Here is a 24,529-nt window from a genome sequence, read left to right as displayed (position 1 = left end):
CCCGCTGTAACTCTCCCTGCCTCCTCCAGTCTGATTGCACATGTGAAGATGATGAAATTGGCATGCCAATGAGACTTCTTCCTTTTACACCCCTGGGTTGTGAACTGTATTTGACTGATTTTCTCCTATATAAGAAATGTTACACTTTTAGCTTACGCTTGTTAATGATGGATCAGTTGCTTTAAAAATGAACACACATACACCAAACCTGATGACTTTTAGTTTGAGGATACTTATTTTTTATTTCAGGATTTGAAAAATACTTTCCTAATGGAAAAAATGGAAAAAATGGGAAAAAAGTTAGTGAACCTAAAGAAGTTACTGGAGAAAAAAAAGGTACCTTTTAAAAAGATTTATGTTTGAACTTACCATTTTCCTCTAACACGTGATGTTGGTGATAGTTTTCACTGAACAAGAGTGTTATTTTAAGGCAATTCTGAAACTAGTAGGTTACAAGTACATACGGTATTACACTTGGTGTCTTATTTTATCTTTAATTTTCTCGTTACATTTTCTTGTCATTTTTCAAGTTGAATTAATTTAAGGTCACCTTAGAGATAATGACTGATCAATATCAGTCATATTTAACGAATATATTTGACACATAATTTAAGTCACTGAGAAAAATCTTAGAAACCTAATACAGGCAGTTTATTTGACACATATGGTGGTATAGTCCATTTTTTCAAGTTGTTCTTCAGTGTCTTCAGGGATTCAGATGGCTGTCTTTTCTGTGTGTTCATGGACTTTCTTTATTCATGTCTGTGTCCAAATTCCCTCCCCATCCTTTTAAAAAATTTGTCTTTATTGTTGAAAGTGTTACAGATGTCCCCCTTTTCACCCCATTAACCTCCTCCACCCCACTCCCACTCCCTCTTCCAGACCTTCACTGTGCTTATATACATATAACTTCTTTGGTTAATCTCCCCTCACTCCCTCTGAGATTTTGTTCCGTGCTTCTGTGTCTCTGGATCTATTTTGTTAATCAGTTTATTTTGTTCATTACATTCCATATATAAGTGAGATCATGTGATACTTGTCTTTCTCTGACTGGCTTATTTTGTTAGCATAATGCTCTCCAGGTCCCTCCATGCTGTCTCACAGGGTAAGAGATCCTTCTTTTTACTGCTGTGTAGTATTCCATGGTATAAATCTACCACAGCTTTTTTATTCACTCATCTACTGATGGGCACTTGGGCTGTTTCCAGGTCTTAGTTATTATAAATAATGCCGCTGTGAATATAGGGGTGCATATATGCTTTCTGATTGGTGTTTTGGGATTCTTAGGATACATTCCTAGAAGTGGGATCACTCCATACTATACTTACCATAGTGGCTGCACCAGTCTGCATTATGAAACACCAATTATATTGGATTAGGATCCACCCACAGGACCTCATTTTAACTTGATTATTTCTGTAAAGATCTTATCTCCAAATATGACCACTGGAGGTTAGGACTCCAACATATGAATTAGGGGAGGAGGGACACAATTCAACCCATAACAGTGACTAATTTCAGATTCTTGCAAATTAATTTTATGTGGGTAGGGTTTTTTATATTTTATTTTGTTTTTAAAGCCAGTTTTCAGAATCTTGTCTTTCCTACAAAAAAACCTGTTAACTGTCCACTTCATGGGAGTGGGAAAGCAGAGTCCTTTTTACCTTTAAGTGGGAACTCAGGAATTCACTTTCCTGCATTCACCCTTCTCTGTCACTTACTATCACTTAACACTATAACAGACAATTCACGTTTTAAGCTACAATTTCTTCATCTGGAAAATGGGTGTAATTACCAGGTTATTAGGTTATTTTGCAGATTTCATGAGATAATTACATAAAGCATTGACAAGTCTCCTTGAATGTTTACTCTTTGTATTAGTCTCATCCTTCCTCATAGTACTTTATTTAGTTACTGGTCAGTTGCCATAATGTGTTTTATAATATATACTTTATTAACTATTAATGGAAACATGTTGAGATATAAAAACCTGCTACACTGCTATATATGTGCTTTGTTTATGAACAGAATCAAAGCCAGCTGCTTCCCCACGACCTTCTGGAGGAGGAGTTGGTGGCGGTGGAAAACGAGGTGGCAAGAAAGAGGATTCTCATTGGTGGACCAGGTTTCAGAAGGTTAGATTCTCAGCTGTTTGTTAATTTTGAGGACCTGAGTTGGCCCCAGGAAAGTTAGGAGGCGTTAATGGCGTTGGGAGATGTACGTTTGTGTCTAACATAACATAGAACGTATTGGGACATTTCATTCTTCACAGAAACGGTCTTTTTTTTTGCCCAGGGTGACTTTCCATGGGATGACAAGGAATTCAGGATGTACTTTCTCTGGACTACTCTGTTTTGGGGTGGAGTCATGTTTTACTTCTTGTTCAAGAGCTCTGGAAGAGAAATCACATGGAAGGACTTTGTCAACAACTATCTTTCCAAAGGAGTAGTAAGTATTTTATGGGATTGGAGGCTACTGTGGTTAAAAAGGTAAAAGCAGTGGGTTAGGTCAATAAAGTGACAGTCAACGAGTTAGCCAAGCTTGTCCATTGAAGAGGTACTATTTTCATATTGGATTTTTTTAATGCTGAAAAGTACTGCAACCAAAAAACCTGTTTGTTTTGACCCAGCAACCCCCAAATTTGCTATAAAATCCCCTTTTAAAAATTAAACATATTTCATTGATTTTTTACAGAGAGGAAGGGAGTGGGAAGGTTTTACAGGAATGTTCGTAACAGCATTGTTTGTGATAACGAACATTTTCAAACGCCGCAATGTCTGTTATGACAAGGATGGATAAATAACTTGAGGTGTGCTCAATGGAGTGGAATACTCCACAGACTGACATGTCAGCGTGGATAAACCTCACAGACAGAACAAAAGGAAGAAAGAGAATGCTGGGGAAGAATACATACCAAATGACACCGTTTTTGTTGTTGAGTGTATGTGTAGGGTGACTTTTGTGCATGGTACAGTGCTTTGGGATGGTCCGCACGTAATACAGAGTGGCCACCTCTGCAGGAGAGGGCGAAACTGGTAGCGTCAGCAGTGTGTGTGGTGTTTTATTTCTCAAGCCAGAAGGGAAAAATGGGTTAGCCTTAAATTATTTATCATCATTCTTTGTATGCCTGAAATATTATATGCATTTTAAATGAGCTTAAAAGAATACCTCAGGTCTTTTCTGTACACTTACGTTTGAATATTTAACTTTTTAAAATTCCAGGTAGACAGACTGGAAGTCGTCAACAAGCGTTTTGTTCGAGTGACTTTTACACCAGGGAAAACTCCTGTTGATGGGGTAAATGATTTTATTAATTGATGTGCATTAGCTGTAAATTAACTTCTCAGATTTAAAGCTGAAAAGCAAACATTCCCTCACATACACTGGAATGCCAGCACTGGGCAGTGCAGCAGTTGTAACCTTCACCACCATAGGTGAGAATGTGCGTGTTGCCTACATAATTGTGATCTGAGGATTGTTTTGGTTTTAGTAATCATTTTGGCCATGCATTTAGGAAACAGTGAGTGAAATCCCAGTTTTTAGTAGTATTCCAAGACTTTATTTTATTTTTTTAAATATATTTTATTGATTTTTTTTTTTTTTTTACAGAGAGGAAGGGAGAGGGAGAGAGAGTTAGAAACATTGATAAGAGAGAAATATCAATCAGCTGTCTCCTGCACACCTCCTACTAGGGATATGCCCGCAACCAAGGTACATGCCCTTGACGGGAATCTGAAGATGTCTATATAAGGATGTTTTTTAAATCATTGTATATGGAGCAAAAATTATACATAGATAAATGTCTACCTTAGGCCTGGTTACCAGTAGGGCTCCTCACTTCGCTGGAGCATTAATCCCTCGGCTGGAGTGGGGCTCTCAGTGGGCAGCGTTCTTCCCAGAGGGTAAGGGTCACAGTTAGTATTGGCAGGCACAAGCATTGACGTGTGAAAGTTATACCACTTTATTTTGAATTACTTTCTCCTTCATATTGCAGTTAAGGTTTTACTTTGGTTGTTATTACTGTGTCACATTAGCTTTTACTAGTAGTTTGGGAATAGGTAGCTGAGAAATAACTGGGAAGTGGAGAAGAGGTAAAATAAGTATATTTATTTCTGAAAAGATAAAAAAGCATTGTTTTCAAATAGATTTTTTATTCTTTTGAGTTTATACTTTTAAAACTAGTGTGGAATATTGCTTAAGAAATGCTTATTTGCCAAAGATTGCTAGGTGTTCTCACGGAGTGAAACTTAATAACTGTGTCATTAAAACTAGTCTTTTATTTTATTTTTAAAAAAATATTTTATTGATTTTTTACAGAGAGGAAGGGAGAGAGTTAGAGAGCTAGAAACATCGATGAGAGAGAAACATCGACCGGCTGCCTCTTGCACACTCCTTACCAGGGATGTGCCTGCAACCAATGTACATGCCCTTGACCGGAATCGAACCTGGGATCTTTCAGTCCGCAGACGGACGCTCTACCACTGAGCCAAACCTGCTTTGGCCAGTCTTTTATTATTGTTGGGTTTTTTAATTCGTAAACTTTTAGTATTCCTTAAAATATTCTTTAAAAGCTGAACCCTTTAATGAATTAAACTCTTGTTTCCCCTTCATTCTTAGGATATTTTGTTTTTCTGTTTTTATAGCAATACGTCTGGTTTAATATTGGCAGTGTGGACACCTTTGAACGGAATCTGGAAACTTTACAGCAGGAATTGGGCATAGAAGGGGAGCATCGGGTACCTGTTGTTTATATTGCTGAAAGCGATGGGTAAGAAGCAGTGAAAATACTTAAACATGTTGAAGACTGTTCACCATGCTCATGATTCACTTTGTGTTCTATCTATTAAGTACATGCCGGTTACACATTAGATTGTCAAATAAACCTTTTTCAGTTTGGCCAGATTTTTTAAAAACCCATTGGTAATTTACTAGTTTTTGCTAGTAACTGATAGATTTTCTACACATTTATAATGATTAAGCAGTGGTTTGGGGTATTCATACCCATTGCACTTTTAGTAGGATCTTAGCTTAAAGAGCTGTGATGTGTTAAAGAGTGGCATTCCTACCTTTTAACTACATTCACATTTATATTCCAGAATTTTCCAAGATTTTAAAGTAATTCTTGTCAAAGTTGCTGCTTCCCTTCGGGGTTACTTGTCTTTAACAAAGCCACTTAGAAGTCTGAGTCTTTCAAGAAGTGATTTCAGAAGTCACTTGTCTTTAAGTTTATTTAGGAATTTTATTGCCTTTGAGGGGTCATCAGGGTACAGCCAGGTAAGATCACTCCATTTGCATTAAATACTGAAGGTATACCTTGCTCTAGAGTTACAAATTTGAAAGTGAAAACAGAAATAAATGTTCATTTTTTTGTGTATATGAAAGCAGAGAAATGGAGAGTTGATTGAGCTGTTAGGTTGCTCATTAGGGACCTTCTTGAATCCTGGTTTATGTAAACCTACAACCTACCTGCAATATTTAGACTTAGATAGCTATTGAAGTGGTCTCACAGGTGATATATCTCTCAGCCCTTGAGGCTATAGTATAATTATTTAACTTTATAGGCTGGTGCTGAAACATTACAAAAGTATTATTGCACCATTCTTTACATTTTTATTGTCAGTATTGTTGTGTCCTCCAGAAATAAACCAAATGTAAATTTTTCATGGTTCTTGTTGCCTGCTGTAGGAGCATTTAACATATTGTAAAGAATGAAAAATTAAAAGTACATACTGGTTTTTGACCTGAGACAAATAGACAAAAGGCATCCCCATGCTTTAAGTCATTTCTGAGCACATTCCCCCAGGTTTGGAGGGCTAACCAGCTCCTGTGAATCTCTCTCAAACCGCACAATCCTGGCAGAGTGGCTGTGCAGCGCACATCATCACCGATACCGCACAAGCAGCACAGTAACAATTGCTACTGTATAAGTAGTGGGACTAAAAATCTTATATCCATATCTGAGAGTTCAACAGGAAGTCTGTTAAGCAGGCAGTATATGTTCTCTGTTGAAAACTAAGAAAGTACAAAGAAAATAAGCATTTATAACCTCAACACCCAGAGATAAATATTATTAGCAGTTTTGATGCCATTCCTTCAAGATTTTATAATATCCCTTTTATAATCATTAAGTACATGCACGATTTTCAAAAGAAATCAGATAAGAACTGTAATAAGAAGGAGAAAGAAAAAAATTCATAATAAAATGGTATAAATTTAAATATTTAAATGCTGCCCTGGACAATGTGACTCAGTGGTTATAGCACTGGCCCACACACTGAAAGGTCATGGGTTTGATTCTTGGTCAAGGACATGTGCCTAGCTTGCAGGTTTGATTTTGGCCCCAGTCAGGGCACCTGAGGGAGTGAAGGCAATCATTCATTGTGTCTCTCACATCAATGTTTCTCTCTCCCTCTCCCTTTACTCTCTAAAAATCAATGGAAAAAGATAACCTTAGATGAGGATTAACAACAACAACGAAAGTATATCTTACAAAACATTAAAAAAGCCAGTGATTGCCGAAGCCGGTTTGGCTCAGCGGTAGAGCGTCGGTCTGCGAACTGAAAGGTCCCAGGTTCGATTCCGGTCAAGGGCATGTACCTTGGTTGCGGGCACATCCCCGGTAGGGGGTGTGCAAGAGGCAGCTGGTCGATGTTTCTCTCTCATCGACGTTTCTAGCTCTCTATCTCTCCCTTTCTCTCTGTTAAAAATCAATAAAATATATTAAAAAAAAAAAAAAAAAAAGCCAGTGATTAACAGTCTTAAAAGTATGTTGCTCTTGTGTATGATTCCCTTTTTAGTTCCTTCCTCCTGAGCATGCTGCCCACGGTGCTCATCATCGCTTTCTTACTGTACACCATACGAAGGGGGCCTGCTGGTATTGGTCGAACAGGCCGTGGTATGGGTGGACTCTTTAGTGTTGGAGAAACCACTGCCAAGGTCTTAAAGGATGAGATAGATGTGAAGTTCAAAGATGTGGCTGGCTGCGAGGAGGCCAAGCTAGAGATAATGGAATTTGTGAATTTCTTGAAAAACCCAAAGCAGTATCAAGACCTAGGAGCAAAAATTCCAAAGGTAAAGTAAACTTTCAGAGGTTATTTCCAACTCATTAACCCCAAAATCTCTTGAATTATTTCTTGATCTCTGAAGTTATAATTTTATGAAGTTTGATTACTCATTATAAAGAAGCTGTTTTTCTCTTTTCTCTTATTAGTCTCTGCTTACTCGAGGGTCTTTTTCGGGTTGCTTAGTGTGTGGGAATTTGTGTTCTTGCATGTACTATGTATATTCCAAAAGATTTGTATTTTCTGCTCTTGGAAGCTTTCCTTGAGTTGCCTTCCTTCTCCCTCCAGCCTGCTTTAGATACCCCTTTCTTAGAGGCTGTAGTGCCCTGAGCATATTCCTCCCTGCTGTCACCCAGTTGCCCCTCCTTTAGCAGGTCTGAATAGACCCCCTCCTGGGCTTGGCTCTGAGATCCATGGCACAGGGCTCAGTGGACAAGAGCCAGACAGCACTAATTCTTGCCTTCCCTCTTCTTAGCAGACGTCCTTGTGACCACAGCTGGTGGTCAGCTGGCCTTGCTAATCGTTATACTCCCAGGGCCAGCCTCAGTCATTAAGTAAATGAATCAGGAAATTTTAACTAGTTCTTTTAAAAATCCATTAATAACATTTACTTTAAAGGAAACCTTTGAGAAAGGGAATCATCGTTTCCTTGGTTTTGTATCCTACCTATATGGATAAAAACCCATTTTTATAATTTGCTATTAACTTAATTACCTGTATACATCGTATTTAGTCATCTTCACAATTTAAGTAATTATAGTGTTTAATTAAATATTTAGTTCACCATTGGTCAGTAAATTTTTATTTCATTTGTGAAATTTTGAAGGGAATAAAATAAGTAGAATATAAATTGGGAGTGTAATGTTTGTGTCTCCTTAAATTATTTAAGTAAACCTTAGTTTGTTTCTCTCTCCCTATTAGTAGTTTCCTAGCTTAATTCATCCTTTATGTACTGTTAGAAAGTAACACTAAACATCTTATAAAATAAGGGAAATATCTAAGGTTTCACATTCTGATCGAATTTTCAAAAGTAATATAGTCTAATAATCCTTTTCTTCCTCTTCTTACTAATATACTACCTTCAAGTGTTGAAGAAATATTTAGTGTCTATCACTAAAATTTTATATAATTTGTACTTAGGAATTATCTATAGATGTGCAACTTACTTTTCTGAAATTCTAGTTAAATATGCTTTCTCTGTTTTATATCTGAAGGGTGCCATTCTTACCGGTCCCCCAGGCACCGGGAAAACACTGCTGGCTAAGGCCACCGCCGGAGAAGCCAACGTCCCTTTCATCACCGTTAGCGGATCCGAGTTTTTAGAGATGTTTGTTGGTGTGGGTCCAGCGAGAGTAAGTCCTGTTTTATTCTGATGGTGCAACTTCCTCCTCTTCCTTCTCCTCCTTTATTCCCCTGAAATGGGGATTTAGTAAAGATGGCCCTTTGCCTGGAGTCCTGTGGAGTGACCCCTCTGCAGTCACTGCTTTGCACACTCTTCCAGGAAAAAGCCTCAGCAAGGCCTGTGACTTCACCCCACCTTCCCTCACTCTGACCACGATTGCAGTCTGTTCATTGGGTTCTCTTTTTGTTGAGTTGTAAGAGTTCTTTATATATTATGGATACTAACTGCCTAGTCAGATATATGATTTGCAAGTATTTTTTTTTTAAATATATTATTTTTATTGATTTCAGAGTGGAAGTGAGAGGGAGAGAGAGATAGAAACATCAATGATGAGAGAATCATTATCGGCTGTCTCCACATAACCCAGGCATATGCCCTTAACTGGAATCAATCCCGGGACCCTTCAGTCCTCAGGCCAATCCTATATCCACTAAACCAAATATTTTCTTTTTTTCTGTGTGTTGTCTTTTCATGTTTTTGAGAATGAAGCACCAAAGTTTTAAATTTTGATGAAGTCCAGTATATCTATGGTTTTTTTCTTTTGTTGTTTGTACTTTTAGTGTCAACTAAGAATCTATTGCCAAATCAAGGTTGTAAATATTTTCCCTATGTTTTCTTCTAAGGGTTTTATAGTTTCAGTGGTTTAATTTAGATTTATGATCTATTTCAAATTAATATGATCCATTTTTAGTTAATAAGATGTGATAAAAAGGTCAAATTTGAGATTATAGACATATTTGCTCACCTTAAATCAGTTACTCACCAAGTGACTTGCCACTTCTTTGCTGCTTGTTACTTTAAAAATATGTATTGTATAGTAGAGCACACACAAAAGAATTTTCTTCCTGTGGGACAGGAAAGTTGATGTTTATTTTTTATTTGGAGGATAAATAGTATTCATTTGTCAGCTGACTATTATTTATATTTTTACTCAGGTTCGAGACTTATTTGCCCTTGCTCGGAAGAATGCCCCTTGTATTCTCTTCATTGATGAAATAGATGCAGTGGGAAGGAAGAGAGGAAGAGGCAACTTTGGCGGGCAGAGTGAACAGGAGAATACACTTAATCAGTTGCTTGTGGAAATGGATGGTGAGTTTTCAAGCCTTTTGGATTTTAAACTACACTCTTTTGTAGATCACTAGAGGCCTGGTGCATGAAAATTCATGCACTGGAGGGGGGTCCCCCAGCCCGGCCTTCCCCCTCTCACAGTCTAGGAGCCCTCAGGTTGGAGGTGACCTGGTGATCAGGGGAAGGTGACACCCCCATCACACCTCTGCTGCTGCCACTCCTGGCAGTGCGAGCCTCGGCTGGCCCTGGTTACCTGAGCCTTGGGCTAGCCCTGGGTGTCTGGGCAGCCGACATTCAAGGCTTGCCTACGCCTTGGGTCGGGACTGGGGGACTCGGGAGGTAGGCATGCAGAGCGGCCAGACCCCCCTGGGGGCATGCCTGGCCATGCCATGTGCCTGCTGCCCTGGCAGGGCTGAGGGGACTGAGCACCACCATCTGAGGGTGTGATGGTCAATTAGCATATTGGCTGTGGGCGCTGTCATCTTTGTGAGGGGTTAATGGTCAATTAGCATATTCCCTTTTTATTAGATAGGGTATCTCAAAGGAAAATCCTTGTGCTCATATTTAGTATCAAAAGATAAAAAGCATTTTCCTTAAGAAATAGCCTTTTTAAAGGCTGGTATTTGTATCTGGGGCTGAATAAGAGAAAAATTGGTGAAATGATTTACAAAAGACTTATAATCTCATTCTCAAAACTATGATTTTGAAGCATCAGAAAAACCCATTTGTAACCATGTGAATTTGGCAAATTTTGAATACTTTTACTTAGAAAGCAGCAATCTTTCCATGGTAGTCAGCTTTTTAAAATTTATTTGGGAAAGCCAATTCTTAGGATGTGCCAGTTTCTTCATGCCATAAGGTATGTGGATGCTCTTGAGTGCTTGGAAAGAGGAGGCACAGTGTCGAGTATTGAGCCAGTTTGCATTAGTGAGTGGGCATTGTATCCAGAATCAGAGGGTCGTCAGCCCACGAGCAGCACCACATATTTCAATCAGAGAGCCGTCTTTGGGGGAAATTAGCTTCTGATATTAAGTGTCATATGTCTGTAGTGCTCATACATTCTTCACAGGCACATTGTTACTTTCTGCCTCATGTCATTTAATAATTGCATCTTTGTTATCTTTTCAGGTTTTAACACAACAACAAATGTAGTAATTTTGGCAGGCACCAATCGACCAGATATCCTAGATCCCGCACTGATGAGGCCAGGGCGCTTTGACAGGCAAATCTTTATTGGTAAGATGGTGTTCGTTGGGTTAGTCGAGTTTTTGTGAGGAAGTCACAGTTTCACTGATTCCCCCCCCCCCCCCTTTAAAAATAATTTCTCCAGGACCACCGGACATAAAAGGAAGAGCCTCTATTTTCAAAGTTCACCTCAGACCCCTAAAACTGGACAGTTCCTTGGAAAGGGATCACCTGGCAAGAAAACTTGCATCCTTAACCCCAGGGTTTTCAGGTGAGTGGAAAATAAACACTTTCTGTTTATAAGTCCTTTTTAAATCAATGACAGCTGCCAAGCACCAGTTTACTTTGTTACTTCACATCTTGGGGCTTCCTAGGTGTATATTTTTACTTTTTATTGGAAATTTCAAACACACAAGTTGAGAAAATAGTGTAATGAACCCCTCTGCACCCATCACCTAGCTTTGGGAACAATTCTTAATTCATATCTAACTTTGTCTATATCTTCACCCTCTTCCTCTGTCTCTGGGTAACTTGTCACAAATTCCTTGACAGCATATCATTTTATCCATTAATGTTACAGAAATTATTTGTTTTTTTTTAAAAACAACTCAATATTGAAATAAAATTAAGATACCATCAAATTCACCTCTGTTAAAAGGTACAATTCAGTGTTTTTTAGTATATTCACTATAGTTTTGAAGCCAATCACTATAACTTAAAAATATGTTCATCACCCCAAAAGAATCCATAAGCAGCCATTCCTTCCACTCCTAGCCGTAGGCAACCCCTAATCTATTTTTTGTATGTATAGTTTTTTCTATCCTCTACTCTTATATATATAGAGAATTATGTAACACTAGAGGACTGGTGAATGATATTCGTGCACTTGGGGGAGGAGGGGTCCCTGTGCCCTTTTGCAGTTTGGAAGCTATCAGTCGGACATCCTTAGTGCTGCCATGCAGGCAGGCCATTGTGCTTTCAGTCTGGCCTGTGGCTGAGCGGTGCTCCCCCTGTGGGAGCACAATGACCACCAGGGGGCAGCTCCTGCATTGAGCATCTGTCCCATGGTGGTCAGTGCACATCATAGCAACTGGTGGTTCTGCCGTCCAGTTGATTTTCTTATTACCCTTTTATTAGATGGGACTAGAGGTCTGGTGCTGAATTCATGCAGGTGGGGTCCAGCCGCCTGCCCCCGATTGGCCGTGATGCAGGGGGAGAGGCCACGGAGGCCACGGACAGTTGGCTGGCCAGCCCTGCTCCCTGGTCGAACTCCCAGTTGAGGGAACAATTTGCGTATTAGCAAATTGATATAATTTTAAATATATATATATTTTATTGATTTTTTACAGAGAGAAAGAGAGAAGGATAGAGAGCTAGAAACATTGATGAGAGAGAAACATCGACCAGCTGCCTCCTACACACCCCTTACCGGGGATGTGCCCGCAACCAATGTACATCCCCTTGACCGGAATCGAACCTGGGACCCTTGAGTCCGCAGATCGACGCTCTATCCACCAAGCCAAACCGGTCTCAGCAAATTGATACAATTTTTATTATATAGGATGGTCTTTTGTATCTGTCTTCTTTCATGCAGCATGTTTTCAGACTTTATACATGTTATAGCACGTGTCAGAATTTCATGTTTTTTTTTAATGGCTGAATAACATTTTTAAAAAAATATATTTTATTGATTTTTTACAGAGAGGAAGGGAGAGAGATAGAGAGCTAGAAACTTCGATGAGAGAGAAACATCGACCAGCTGCCTCTTGCACACCTCCCACTGGGGATGTGCCCGCAACCAAGGTACATGCCCTTGACCGGAATCGAACCCGGGACCTTCAGTCCGCAGGCTGACGCTCTACCACTGAGCCAAACCGGTTTCGGCTGAATAACATTTTATTATATGGATATACCACTTATTAAAATATATTTTTATTGATTTCAGAGAGGAAAAGGGAGAGAGAGAGAGAAACATCAATGATGAGAGCGAATCATTGATTGACTGCCTTCTGTACACCCCCCACTGGGGATTGAGCCCACAACCCAGGCATGTGCCCTTTATTGGAATTGAATCTGGGACCCTTCAGTCCATAGGCTGACGCTCTGTCCACTAAGCCAAACCAGCTAGGGCTACCACATATTATTTATCCATTTATTAGTTGATGGACATTTGTGGTTTTTTTTAATTTTTTATCTTGGCTATTGTGAATCATGCTATTATTAAAATCTATGTACATATTTTTATATGGACATATGTTTTCATTTCTCTTGATTATATATGTAGGAGTAGAATTGCTGAATCACTTTTTGAGAAACTGCCAAGTTGTTTTCCACAGCTGCACCATTTTACATTCCCACCTGCAGAGTATGAGGGTTCCAGTTTCTTCACATCCTCACCAACACTTGTCATTGTCTTTTTTACGACACCCATCCTAGTGGGTGTGAAGTGGTATCTCAAGGATTTGATGTGTATTTGTGTAATGTGTAGTAAAGATTATGTTGAGCATCTTTTAATGTGCTTTTTCCAAGAATTCTTAAATGCAAAATGTTTTAAAACATTTATGCAAGATAGATTTCCTACCTCCCTCTTCCAAACTCGAATAAAAAGGAACATTTGAAAAGTATGAGATTATAACAAGTTCATTGTTAGAGGAAGATCTCAGACGTCTCAGGGTCCTAACTTTTTATTTGCTTTTTGTTTTTGGACTTTGCAGTTTATAGCATTTTAATATTTGTTTGCTGGGCATATATATTATGTTATAGTTTATTTGTATTACCATATACTTTGTCTTAAAAGTTAATTCAAAGAGCCTTATGGCTCTAGAAAGCATTTGGCATATTTCACAATTTTAACTTTCATTGTTTGAATGCACTAGGTTATTTTAATGCTTTTGTTTTTTTGTTTTTTTTTAAATATATTTTATTGATTTTATACAGAGAGGAAGGGAGAGAGATAGAGAGTCAGAAACATCGATGAGAGAGTCATCGATCAGCTGCCTCTTGCACACCCCCTACTGGGGATATGCCCGCAGCCAAGGTACATGCCCTTGACCGGAATCGAACCCGGGACCTTTCAGTCCCCAAGCCGACGCTCTATCCATTGAGCCAAACCGGTCCCGGCAATGCTTTTGTTTTTTATTTTATGTCAGCATCCTGTGTAATATCCACATAAGTAATTATCCCAATGGAAATAGGACTGTTAATGAGCATTTTTAAATACTAGCTTTTATTTATTTATATATATATTTATTTATATATTTATATATATTGATTTCAGAGAGGAAAGGAAAGGGTTAGAGAGTCAGAAACATCAATGATGAGAGAGAATCATTGATTGGCTGCAATCGCTTCTCGGCCTTTTGGCTAAGATCAAGTGTATTGATCGGCTGTCTCCTGCACACTTCCACTCGGGATTGAACCTGGGACCCCTCAGTCTGCAGGCCGATGCTATATTCATTGAGCCAAACCAGTGAGGGCTATCTTTGTTTATATGAACCATATTAACTACTACTAATACTTCTACCTTAGTTCATTGGGCCAGGATTATCAGGTTGTTACTGAATGCTAGAATACCTTAGGGGTATCATCAATGAAACTGACTTATATTTACATAAAACCCTTATCCAATCTGCTGGTTGAGAAATTGACTATGGATTTGGTTGTTCGTAATGTGACTAATCAGTTTGAGTAGTCACATTTGGTGAGTAAGCTATTCTGTATATTCATTTTGTAGGAGCTGATGTAGCTAATGTCTGTAATGAAGCTGCTTTGATTGCTGCGAGACACCTTTCAGAGTCCATAAACCAGAAACACTTTGAACAAGCAATCGAACGAGTGATTGGTGGTAAGGCAACTGAATGTAACTGAAGTAAAAAGGCTGATAAGATGAATTTGAGGCCAGGGATTTTTTTGGCAAGATGTAGAGCGAAGAAAGGTATTTTCCCTAGCTATGGGGCTCACCATGCACCTGTTGTGTTCCTTTGGTGTTGCAAACCTCTTCCCTCTGCGGTCTGCAAGGAGATGGGTGGTGTAGGTGTTGGGTGAGTCTGAGATGGCGATGGCAGCCTCACTCACATGGGTAGCTAGCAGTGAATGAGGTGTCTTCCCTTGAATTACACCAGTCTGGTTGTTGTTGTGGGAAAGTAAACTGATCAGACTCAGTTCCTGTTTAAAGTAAGGCAAGGTTGAAGAACGTTATTTAAGTCTAGATTTTAGGAAGCCTTGAATGTTAACCTCAAGGACTTTTTAAATATCCTATAGGCAGTTGGTTTTTTTTCCTGAGCCACAGTAATATGATAATCAATAGTAGTCTGGGAAAGTGACTCTGACTCTGAAGAATGGGGAAGCATCTGGGGACAGAACCATGGAGTCATTGATGTGAGATGGCAGCGTTAGCGTGGCTCGTCCCAGAGGACAGAGGCAGAAGAAAGGGACAGCCTGACAGGCTGCCGGGGGTTATGAGGCAGCTGGTTTGGCAGAAGATGAGATGTGCTGAGTCTCAGTTGCAGGGTGTCCAATGGAATTCTAGACTCATTAATGTGTTATCAGTTGAGAAATTCTAGTTATTGAACACAACAAAACTACTTCTGTCTTGGTGTGATGATCTGTATTAGTACAAACTGTGTAGTGAGTTTCTACAGTTCAGAGGTGCACACGAGGTTCAGCATCCACTTTTATCCAGGCCAAAGAAGAGTTGTGCAAAGGCTAGGGGCCCTTCAGCTCTGTAGTGGGCACACAGGCCCAGCTCAGGTCTCCTGGGGTCATTCTCTGGTGTACCCTGCTGCTGCTTCGTCTGGCTTTCGGAACCCATTGGGCTATTTGCTGAGTGTGTTGGGTGCTACAGCCTAACTAACTCTCTGAGTCAGTATGTCCTGATCTGTTATCTACCTTCCATCAGGAACAGAGCAGGCACTTTGTCTGAATACCTAAACTAGCAGTGAGTTCTTTCTGGGCTTTGTTTTCTATGGATTGTATGTTTTAAGTTGACTTAAGTGCTGAATTTTATTAAGTCCCTAAACAATATATGTGGCTCAAAAGAGTAGCAAAGTTAGGGGAAAAGTGGGCCTAGGGGTATGGGTAGTGACCGCATTTTCCCTGTAGCTGGGTGTATTTTGAAGTTGATCCTTTATTTTTATTCTGACCTTGATTGATAAATTTTGATTGTTAAAGCATCTTAATCTCTAAATCACCTTTTAGATAAGGCACTGTGAAATATTGAATAACTCTTTTTACGTCAGTGTCACTAACATAAAAGTGGTTTTGGTTTTTTGCTTTTGTCAGGCTTAGAGAAAAAAACCCAGGTTCTGCAGCCCGAGGAGAAGAAAACGGTGGCGTACCACGAGGCAGGCCACGCGGTTGCCGGCTGGTATCTGGAACATGCAGACCCTCTTCTAAAGGTAAAGAAGTTGTTTGAACAGCAGGAGAAAATTGCATTCCCTCAAAGGATAAATAGACGAGATGTTTAAATTTAAAGAAATTTAGCAAAAACATCTAGTAAATAGCAGAGGAAGAAAGTGGTTACAGAAACTCTCCTACAGGTGAGATAAAGTTTTGTAAAGAAAACTGCTATTCAAAGGGACTGAAAAGTTTCCAAAAGCAGACTAAAACTGGGAGAGTTTACTCTCAGAGAGTAGCAGCTACAATGGCTTAGAATTGGGTGCTTGTGGCTTTCTTGCCTGAGGGTTTTCCACAACCAGTGTTGGAAAATGCTGGCTTTACCATGTTGAGGTGCCAGAAAGCTCAGGATTTGAAGAAAATTTGAATTTAACAGGGAAACCCTGGAAGCAAAGAACACTAGAGAGAGGGTGAGACTCAAACCCAAGTAAGAATGCCCTGGCTGACCACTACACTGTGCTTGCAGAGGGGCTCCCAGAGAGCCTGGGGAAGCAAGCAGAGACCAAAGCCATGGTGCACCAAGTAGCACTGTTACGTTTTCTGCTTTTTCACCCGAGTGTATTCCCCAACCTGGTGCAGCATGGATGCCAGGAAGCAACACAGCTGACTTCCTGTGTTGGGACAGCTGGAAATTGAGTGGGAGAGGGTCCCTGAAACAAGACGACCGCAGAGAAGACAACATTAAAAGTGTACACAGAACATCCTAAACAATCTAAAAGAAGTCGCCAGAACTCATAAGTGGAGTTATCATGGCTGCAGAATTTAAGTTCCATATACAAAATTCAAATGTATTTCTGGTATTAGCAATGAATAATTGAAAGGTGAAATTTAAAAAATTCATTTTATGAAATACATAGGGATAAATTTATCAAAATACAGGGTAGGAATTTATATGGAATTGCAGGTATAAGCTAAAATAGAACAATTAAGTTGAAGGGATTACAATCACTGATTTTAGACTTTGTATACAGCTACAGCAATGAAGACTAGTATTGATGAGAAAATTTAGCACATAGTTCAGTGAGATGGAATAGAGTCCAGAAATAGACCATCCTACATAATAGGTTCATTGATTTTCAACAGAGATACCTAGTTTATTGAAGGTGGGAAGGATTGTCTTGCCAACAATGATTCTGGCAGCTCAGTGTTTCTGAAAGAAAGTAAACGACCCTTACATCACATGTAAGAAAATAATTTGAAATAGATAATAAAACTAAAACTATAAAACTTCTAGGAAAAAAAGTTAGGAAAAAATCTTTGTAACTTTGGGTAGTCAGAAATTTCATTGGACACAAAATCATGAACCACAGAAACAGTTGATAAATGGAATCTCATCAAACTTAAGAACTTGAAAGATACCAGTCTTTGAAGATACCATTAAAAAAGATACCATTAAAAAAAATCAAAGGCAAGCTACACACTCTGAAAATACTTGGTAGTACACACACAGGAAAAAGGAATTGTATCTAGAATATATTAAAAAAACAACAAACCATAAAGTGGGATTTTTAAAATTAAAGGAATTCACTCAATTGCAAAAAGAGGACTAGAAGATAAAATGAAAGCTGCTGAGTGCCTTGGTCAGCCATACCTGCCTCCTGTACAAAGAGCGTGGCCATCGCTCACAGTCAAGGTGAGTGGAGCCTTCACTGTATTCAAGCTCTCAGGAGGAGTGACCACATGCCAGCAGCCTTTTTTCAAGACAATCATTTCAATTGAGTTTACAAAAAGATAATTTCTAGGACTCTTAAGGTGAAGTTATCCTAAGAGCAAATACTTCTGCATAGTCACTCCTGCTCCATCTCATTTAGCCAAAGCTGATGGATTGCCCAACTGCTATGCTTTTATTTTTCATAAGTGAGTTTATCTGTAAATGCTGTGATCAATTCTACATTTGGTGGTGGAATCCCCAGCAGTGTTATGTTTTGTATTTGTCAGGTGTCTATTATCCCAAGGGGCAAAGGCCTGGGTTACGCTCAGTATTTACCTAGAGAACAGTACCTGTACACCAAAGAGCAGCTCTTGGACAGGATGTGCATGACTCTGGGTGGCCGGGTGTCAGAAGAAATCTTCTTTGGAAGAATTACAACTGGTGCTCAAGATGATCTGAAAAAAGTGACTCAGAGTGCATATGCCCAAGTAAGTATGAAACAGAGTGCTGCTTCCTCATCTCACGTTTGCATGAGAGTTAGTCATGAATGGCTCTGAAACAGTAACACTGAGTTTGACTGGTTTAGGCTTCGTAGGCCAAGATTATTTCTTAAAGGAAATCCATTGTAAATTAGTCAGAACTTATGAAAAGAAATGACTTTTTTGGGGCACTCCTGTTTCTCATATGTCAGCTCTTCTGGATCTGTCACTTTCTCAAATCCTTTCAATAATGCCTATATATTTTTTTCCCTATTGTCTTTACTTTCTATTTCTTAGGACATTATTTGTTGTATTTGTTTGCTCATGTTGTTTCTGGTTCAATCTTTATTTTAAATATAATTTGTCTTTTATATCTTTTTCCTTGAACCCCATCTGAGCTTTTCTGATCTTGATTTATGCTGTTATACATTTTCTATCATTTTTCTGATTTCTTTTAGCCTTTTCTGGAGTCTAGACTATAGCTTTCATCTGTTTTATGGACGTCTTTCCATCTTGCTTTTCTTATCTATGTGGAGACATTATTCTGCTGCTCTTCTTTTCTTCTCAGAATAACTTCATAAGAGATTTTCCTATTGTTCATTTTTACATTAAATTTGTTTTTCTGGCCTCTTAGGAAGGAGGAAGATTAGGACAGCTAGCTTTTCTATTTTGATAGCTTTAGAATTCCCTTTTCTGATGTGTTCATGAAGCTTCAAAAAACATGGCCTACTGTGCTTGCTTCGGCAGCACATGTACTAAAAAACATGGCCTACTACTTTCGGAGTCCTCCTGGCTCAGTTCCTGCTCCTAGCTTTTATCTGGGCCTTCCCTTTTCTAGTCAGTTTGGATTTTACTTCCAGAAGCTGCTGCTTTTCTCTTTTTTAAATTTAAATCTATTGGGGTGACTTTGGTTGCTAGGATCATAGGAGTTTCACGTGTACATTTCTATGGTACATTATTTGTATATTGCATTGTGTGCCTACCACTGAAAGACCAATCATTTTCCGTTATATATTTAGCCCCCTTTACCCTGGATGACTCCCCCCTAACCACCAAATTATTGTCTGTGTCTATTGAGTTTCAGTTTTATATCGCACACATGAGTGAAATCATATGGTTCATAGCTTTTTCTGATTTATTTTGGTTAGCATAATATTCTCAAGGTCCATCCATGTTGTCACAAATGGCAGTATTTCATCTTTTCTTATGGCTTAGTCTTCCATTGCATACATGTACCACATCTTCTTTCCCAGTCCTCTATCAAAGGACACTTTGTCTCCCTATCTTGGCCACGGTGAGTAATGCTGCATATATCTTTGTGAATAAATGCTTTAAATTTTTCGGGTAGATGTCCAGAAGAGGGGTTGCTGGGTTTTATGGTAATTCTATTCTTAATTTTTTGAGGGACTTCCGTGCTATTTTCCATACGGCTGTACGTTTACATTCCCAGCAGAAGTGAATGAGGTTTCCTCCACAGCCTCTCCAATACTTGTTGTTACTTGTCTTGTTAATCATCCCGAAGCTGCTGCTTGTTAGCTTTGGGGCTCTTATGGCCCAGACTGGACCCACCACTTCACACAGTCTCCTGCCCTGCGGCTCAGGGGCCGGGAAATGCAGTGCCTTTTCCGGGTCAGTGGTTCTCAGGTTGACATGACGCTCTGCAGGAAGAACCTGGAGGGTTTGGGTTCTTATCCTCTCAGGTCTGTCAGAAGCTTCTTTTCTACTTCCCCTCCTTCAGAGAGGATCATGCAGGTCTTATAGCTTTGGGATTTGTCCCCTCCTGTTTCTCACCTGATTTTCTTGTAGGTTGTTGTTTATGGGCTCCTGGTCTGGTCTTCTTACTGAGGAATTTAAAGCACTAGTCATTGCTGCCACTGCACACAGAACCTTCAGCCCACTTCAGGCTCCATGTAGATTTTGCCAGGTTAAAGAGTAGATCACAATGAAATGTGTGGAGGTAATCTAAAGACTTATGGGCATTTTATGAAAATATGTTAGCCTGTCAGCAAAAATGGATGCCTGCCACTACCATGTATTCTTTTTCAGATTGTTCAGTTTGGCATGAATGAAAAGGTTGGGCAGATCTCCTTTGACCTCCCACGTCAGGGTGACATGGTATTAGAGAAGCCTTATAGTGAAGCCACAGCAAGACTGATCGATGACGAAGTACGAATACTTATTAACGAGGCTTATAAAAGAACAGTGACTCTTCTCACAGAAAAGAAAGCCGATGTGGAGAAGGTAGGTGCCAATCGTACAAATAATTCTAAACACGGTTTTGCAGGAAACGTTCAAAGTGATATTAACTCTTGGTGGGTTTATTGAAGTCATCATTTCTTGTATCTGGCTAACTCTTGGGATCCTTCCTTTATTCTGATGTTTCTATGTGTCTTTTGCTTCTGAGGTGGTGGGAATACTTTGATAAGCAAAAGTGGATAGTCAGATTCCGGCCAGTGGGAAAGGAGCTCAGCACGGAGGCCTGCTGAGCAGAGAAGGGAACGGGGAGGGAGGCAGGATGGGGCCGGCCTGCCTGGAGCAGATAGTGGGGGGAAGGGAGACTACCGTACCCAGGTCCTCAAAAGCCAGGTTGAAAATTTAGAAACATAATTTTTGGCATTTGGGCATAAAAGTGACTTTCAAAATGGTCTAATCTAACCGCCTTGCTTTATGGGAGGGAGTCCTTAAAGAATCTTAAGTAGAAATGATTCAAGTTCATCACTTAAAAGGAGAGTGTGGCAGCAGTGGGATGGAAGAGACTAGAACAGAGACCAGCTCAGAGCTGTTGCAGGCATGTGTAACATTCCTGAGACGGTGCTGGTGGTGACATCTAAAACACCAAGAGCTGCTGATTAAAGTTATTAAGATTTATTAAGTGGAGGGAGAATGGATGGGAGGGAAGCCCTTGGAATGACTCCAGGGCTCCTACTGGCAAGTACAGCCTGGGGGGGCGGGGGTGGGGGGGAGATTCAGCCTTGACATCCAAGAGGAATTGAGCATTAGGCATTTGCAAGTGATATAAGGATAGGAGATCCAGACCAGATAAAGGATTTGTTGGTTATTCCCCTACAGTTAATTGTTAAAGAGAAAAATGAGCTGTAAAAGACAATAGAGAGCAGAAGTGCTCACCGAAATGAGATGACCAGCTTGGGGATTCCACATGCCCGCCATAGATGCTCAAATGGGTCCAGAGAATTATACTCAGTTATTTACCCTTCCACATGTGCAGTTTGTGTACTGACAGTGGTAACAAAGGAGTAACTGTTTGTGAAGGGAAAAGTGATCCTCAGATCTTGAAACACCGCAGAGCTCTGAAATTCTGCCTGGTCCATCAGAAAATTAAGTCCATTAAGAATAATGTGGAGCCAGCCAGGAGCCATCAAAAGGGGAAGTGGCTGGAGCCTTTGCTACTACAGCACATGCCTTCAAATACTGGGCCTCAGTTTACCCATCTAAGGGTCAAGATTTAGGAGAATAAAGGTAATCAGCATTCACTTAGTTTAGTATCATATATATACCAGGTACTGCCTAACCTGTCTAAAACCTCCTGTAACCTCATGAAGTAACTATATTATTATCCCCATTTTACAAATGAAGACACTAATACATAAAGAAACAAAAGAAACATTGTTGCTTAACTTCGGTTAAGATCATCAGGGAGGTAGCTGGTAAATGGCAGGACCAGGATTCGGACCCAGATGTCCAGTCTGCAGAGCCCTTGCCATTAACTCCTAACCAAGCCTGTACCGTCAGTGTGACTGGTCTGGGTTCAGATGGACTGTGAGCATAAAATCCACGCTGGTTTTGAAGACTTTAAACAAAAGAATGTACAATATATCAGTTCTTAAAATGATTACATGTTGAAATGACAGTGTTTTTACATATTAGGTTAAGTAAAATATCACAGCTTAAGTGGTTTCTCATAACTGTAAATAGGTAAATTTGAAAACTAAAGATAATCTAAGAAGAAATCCTAAAGCTTTTATTTCTTCAAATCTTCTATACACAAACAATATATTAACAAATTAAATCATTTAGTATTCTGGTTGTTTTTTAAAGAGATTTTATCTCTTAAAGATGTAGACAAAAATATATGATGTGACCAGGCCTGCTGGGGAGGGTAGTTGCTAGTGAGCAGGCCATCAGGGGAGGGCAGTTGGGGGTGACCAGGCTGGCAAGGGAGGGCAGTTAGGGATTACCAGGCCAGCAGGGGAGGGCAGTTAGGGGCACTTGGGCCTGCAGGAGAGCAGTTAGGTGATCCGGCTGGTAGGGGAGTGGTTGGGAACCAGCAGTCCTGGATTGTGAGAGGGACATATCTTGAGAAGTCCCAGATCGACGTCCCCCTCCCCCCACACGAATTCTGTGCACCAGCCTCTAGTTAAAAAATAAAAATAGAAGATGATTCATCAATGAAAGATGTATTTCCCCTCTTTTAAAAAGCAAATACTGTATACTACTCAGTTTTCATTGTGTGGATATACCAAATGTATTTAGCCATGCCTTTACTGCTGGACATTTGTTTTTATAGTATTTTACACACCTTACTTCAAAATTATGTGACCTTATATATATCTTTTTCAGTGGTTCTTAAACCCTTTTTGGGGTGAGATTGTCTATAAATGTTGAGTAACTATATTGTTCATATTTCAGGTTGCTCTTCTATTATTAGAAAAAGAAGTATTAGATAAAAGTGATATGGTTGAACTTTTGGGCCCCAGACCATTTGCGGAAAAATCTACCTATGAAGAATTTGTGGAAGGCACTGGCAGCTTGGATGAGGACACTTCACTTCCAGAGGGCCTGAAGGACTGGAATAAAGACCGGGAGAAGGAGAAGGAAAAGGAAGTGTCCCCAGAGGAGAAAATCGCCAATCAGATCCGAGGAGGGAGGCCGTTTTAGCTTGTGTTGTGGGTTCAATTTGCACGTTATTTCAACTCTGGCTTTCTCAGAAGAATGAGAACACTGCTAAGTTGATCTTAACAGCTGCTGACCAGTCGAAGTGGTGGGGAGAGGAGTATTAGTCCTCAGCTTCAGCAGTCCCAGAGGGGCGCGGGGAGATTTCCCCAGGCCCTGGGCTCTTGGACAGCGGCCGGAGAGCGGAGCCCGGTGCCCGGCACTGGCCCCGCTCCACCATCAGTGAAGCCAGCAGAACACGTCAGGGGGAGAATCTGAAAGCTTGCCAGCGTGGGGGAGGCCTGTATTTCACTTTCCATCGCCCCACCCTTCATTCCCATTTCCCTTCAGAGGCTGTGAAATTAAATTGAATTCCTGATACGAATATTTAAATTTGACTAATACTTTGAAGATCGGATCCAGACCACATGTTGCTGTTTTACTGGAATGATTTTCTACAGAGAGCTGTAACATAGTAAAAAAAATATGTTATTATGTAAATACGGCTTCTTTACATCAGAAATAAAGTGTAAACATTTTACTTTTTTCTCCTGACCACACACAGGGCCACTGTTTGTGCTTGGGATACTTTCTTTTAGTCTCTGGTTCTCATCTGCTCCCACACGAGGATGAGGAGCTTCTAGGTTTGTGTGTCCTGGAATGGTGAACTCGGACACCAGCTCAGTCGGCGAGAATCTGATTTACACCCTTACTAGACCAGTCACGGCCACGTGTTGACCACTGGGACTGGGAGTCGGTGTCTCATAGCAGGTGTGGCAGGCTGTCCCAAGCCATCACCTGGACTTCAGAGAAGGACAGTGACATTAAGCTGGAGAGGCCCTGTGCCCTGGGTCTCCCATGACTGTTACTATTAGAGGGTGTGTGTGGGTCCAGAAAAGTGGAGGTTTGCAGTGCTGCAAACGTAGATGGATTAAACCTTACAAAGCCACTATTGGATTTGGAAGTCCCATACATTTTTGCATTTATGAATGCATATTTTTAGCAGCTTCCTTTAATGTTCTACTTGCCTTGTGTATCCGTGATGCAGTTAAGTATGTTGAGGGAATAGTGACTTCTCAGACTTGAGACAGAATCAGTGGCATCTGGAGCAGCACTGGGCTGATGGGATGGGAGGTGGCTCCGGCAGTGACTGAGAAGTCACACTGACGGCCTTTCCCAGGCGATGCTTGGGAAGCAGCTGAGTGAAGAATGATTTAAGGCTGTAAGACTCGGCCATAGGGGCCTGCCCACAGCAGGTGCTCGGAGGAAATCAAACCTTAGCACATTTCCAGGTTAGATGGGAATAGTAAGGTATATTTTTACTGTAGTCTCACAAAATAGTTCAGACTTCTCCAAAAAAGACCTGTTCTTAACTCAGTTCAAGTCCTGCTGTCTACCC

The 24,529-nt window shown here is 40.2% G+C and overlaps 1 protein-coding gene across 2 annotated transcripts in view; it reads left to right on the top strand.

Moving 5' to 3' along the window:
* Positions 1 to 23,671, top strand: part of AFG3L2 (AFG3 like matrix AAA peptidase subunit 2) — a 28,522-nt gene extending 4,851 nt beyond the window's left edge. For both annotated transcript variants that reach the window (XM_084887317.1, XM_084887318.1), the window contains exons 3-17: positions 250 to 336; positions 2,029 to 2,135; positions 2,296 to 2,448; positions 3,223 to 3,297; positions 4,644 to 4,768; positions 6,798 to 7,071; positions 8,276 to 8,413; positions 9,399 to 9,552; positions 10,660 to 10,767; positions 10,862 to 10,987; positions 14,450 to 14,560; positions 15,997 to 16,112; positions 18,049 to 18,249; positions 20,287 to 20,481; positions 22,888 to 23,671. In XM_084887317.1, coding sequence (XP_084743443.1) covers positions 250 to 336; positions 2,029 to 2,135; positions 2,296 to 2,448; positions 3,223 to 3,297; positions 4,644 to 4,768; positions 6,798 to 7,071; positions 8,276 to 8,413; positions 9,399 to 9,552; positions 10,660 to 10,767; positions 10,862 to 10,987; positions 14,450 to 14,560; positions 15,997 to 16,112; positions 18,049 to 18,249; positions 20,287 to 20,481; positions 22,888 to 23,136 — 2,219 coding nt within the window. In that variant the 3' untranslated portion in view covers positions 23,137 to 23,671. The remainder of the gene's footprint in view (positions 1 to 249; positions 337 to 2,028; positions 2,136 to 2,295; positions 2,449 to 3,222; positions 3,298 to 4,643; positions 4,769 to 6,797; positions 7,072 to 8,275; positions 8,414 to 9,398; positions 9,553 to 10,659; positions 10,768 to 10,861; positions 10,988 to 14,449; positions 14,561 to 15,996; positions 16,113 to 18,048; positions 18,250 to 20,286; positions 20,482 to 22,887) is intronic.
* Positions 23,672 to 24,529: the final 858 nt, after the last annotated feature.

The sequence above is a fragment of the Pipistrellus hanaki genome, assembly GCF_964339955.1.
Source record: "Pipistrellus hanaki genome assembly, chromosome: 6".
Lineage (NCBI taxonomy): Eukaryota > Metazoa > Chordata > Mammalia > Chiroptera > Vespertilionidae > Pipistrellus > Pipistrellus hanaki.
The sequence above is the reverse complement of the archived record's forward strand: the minus strand, read 5'-3'. Positions and strand labels throughout refer to the sequence as shown.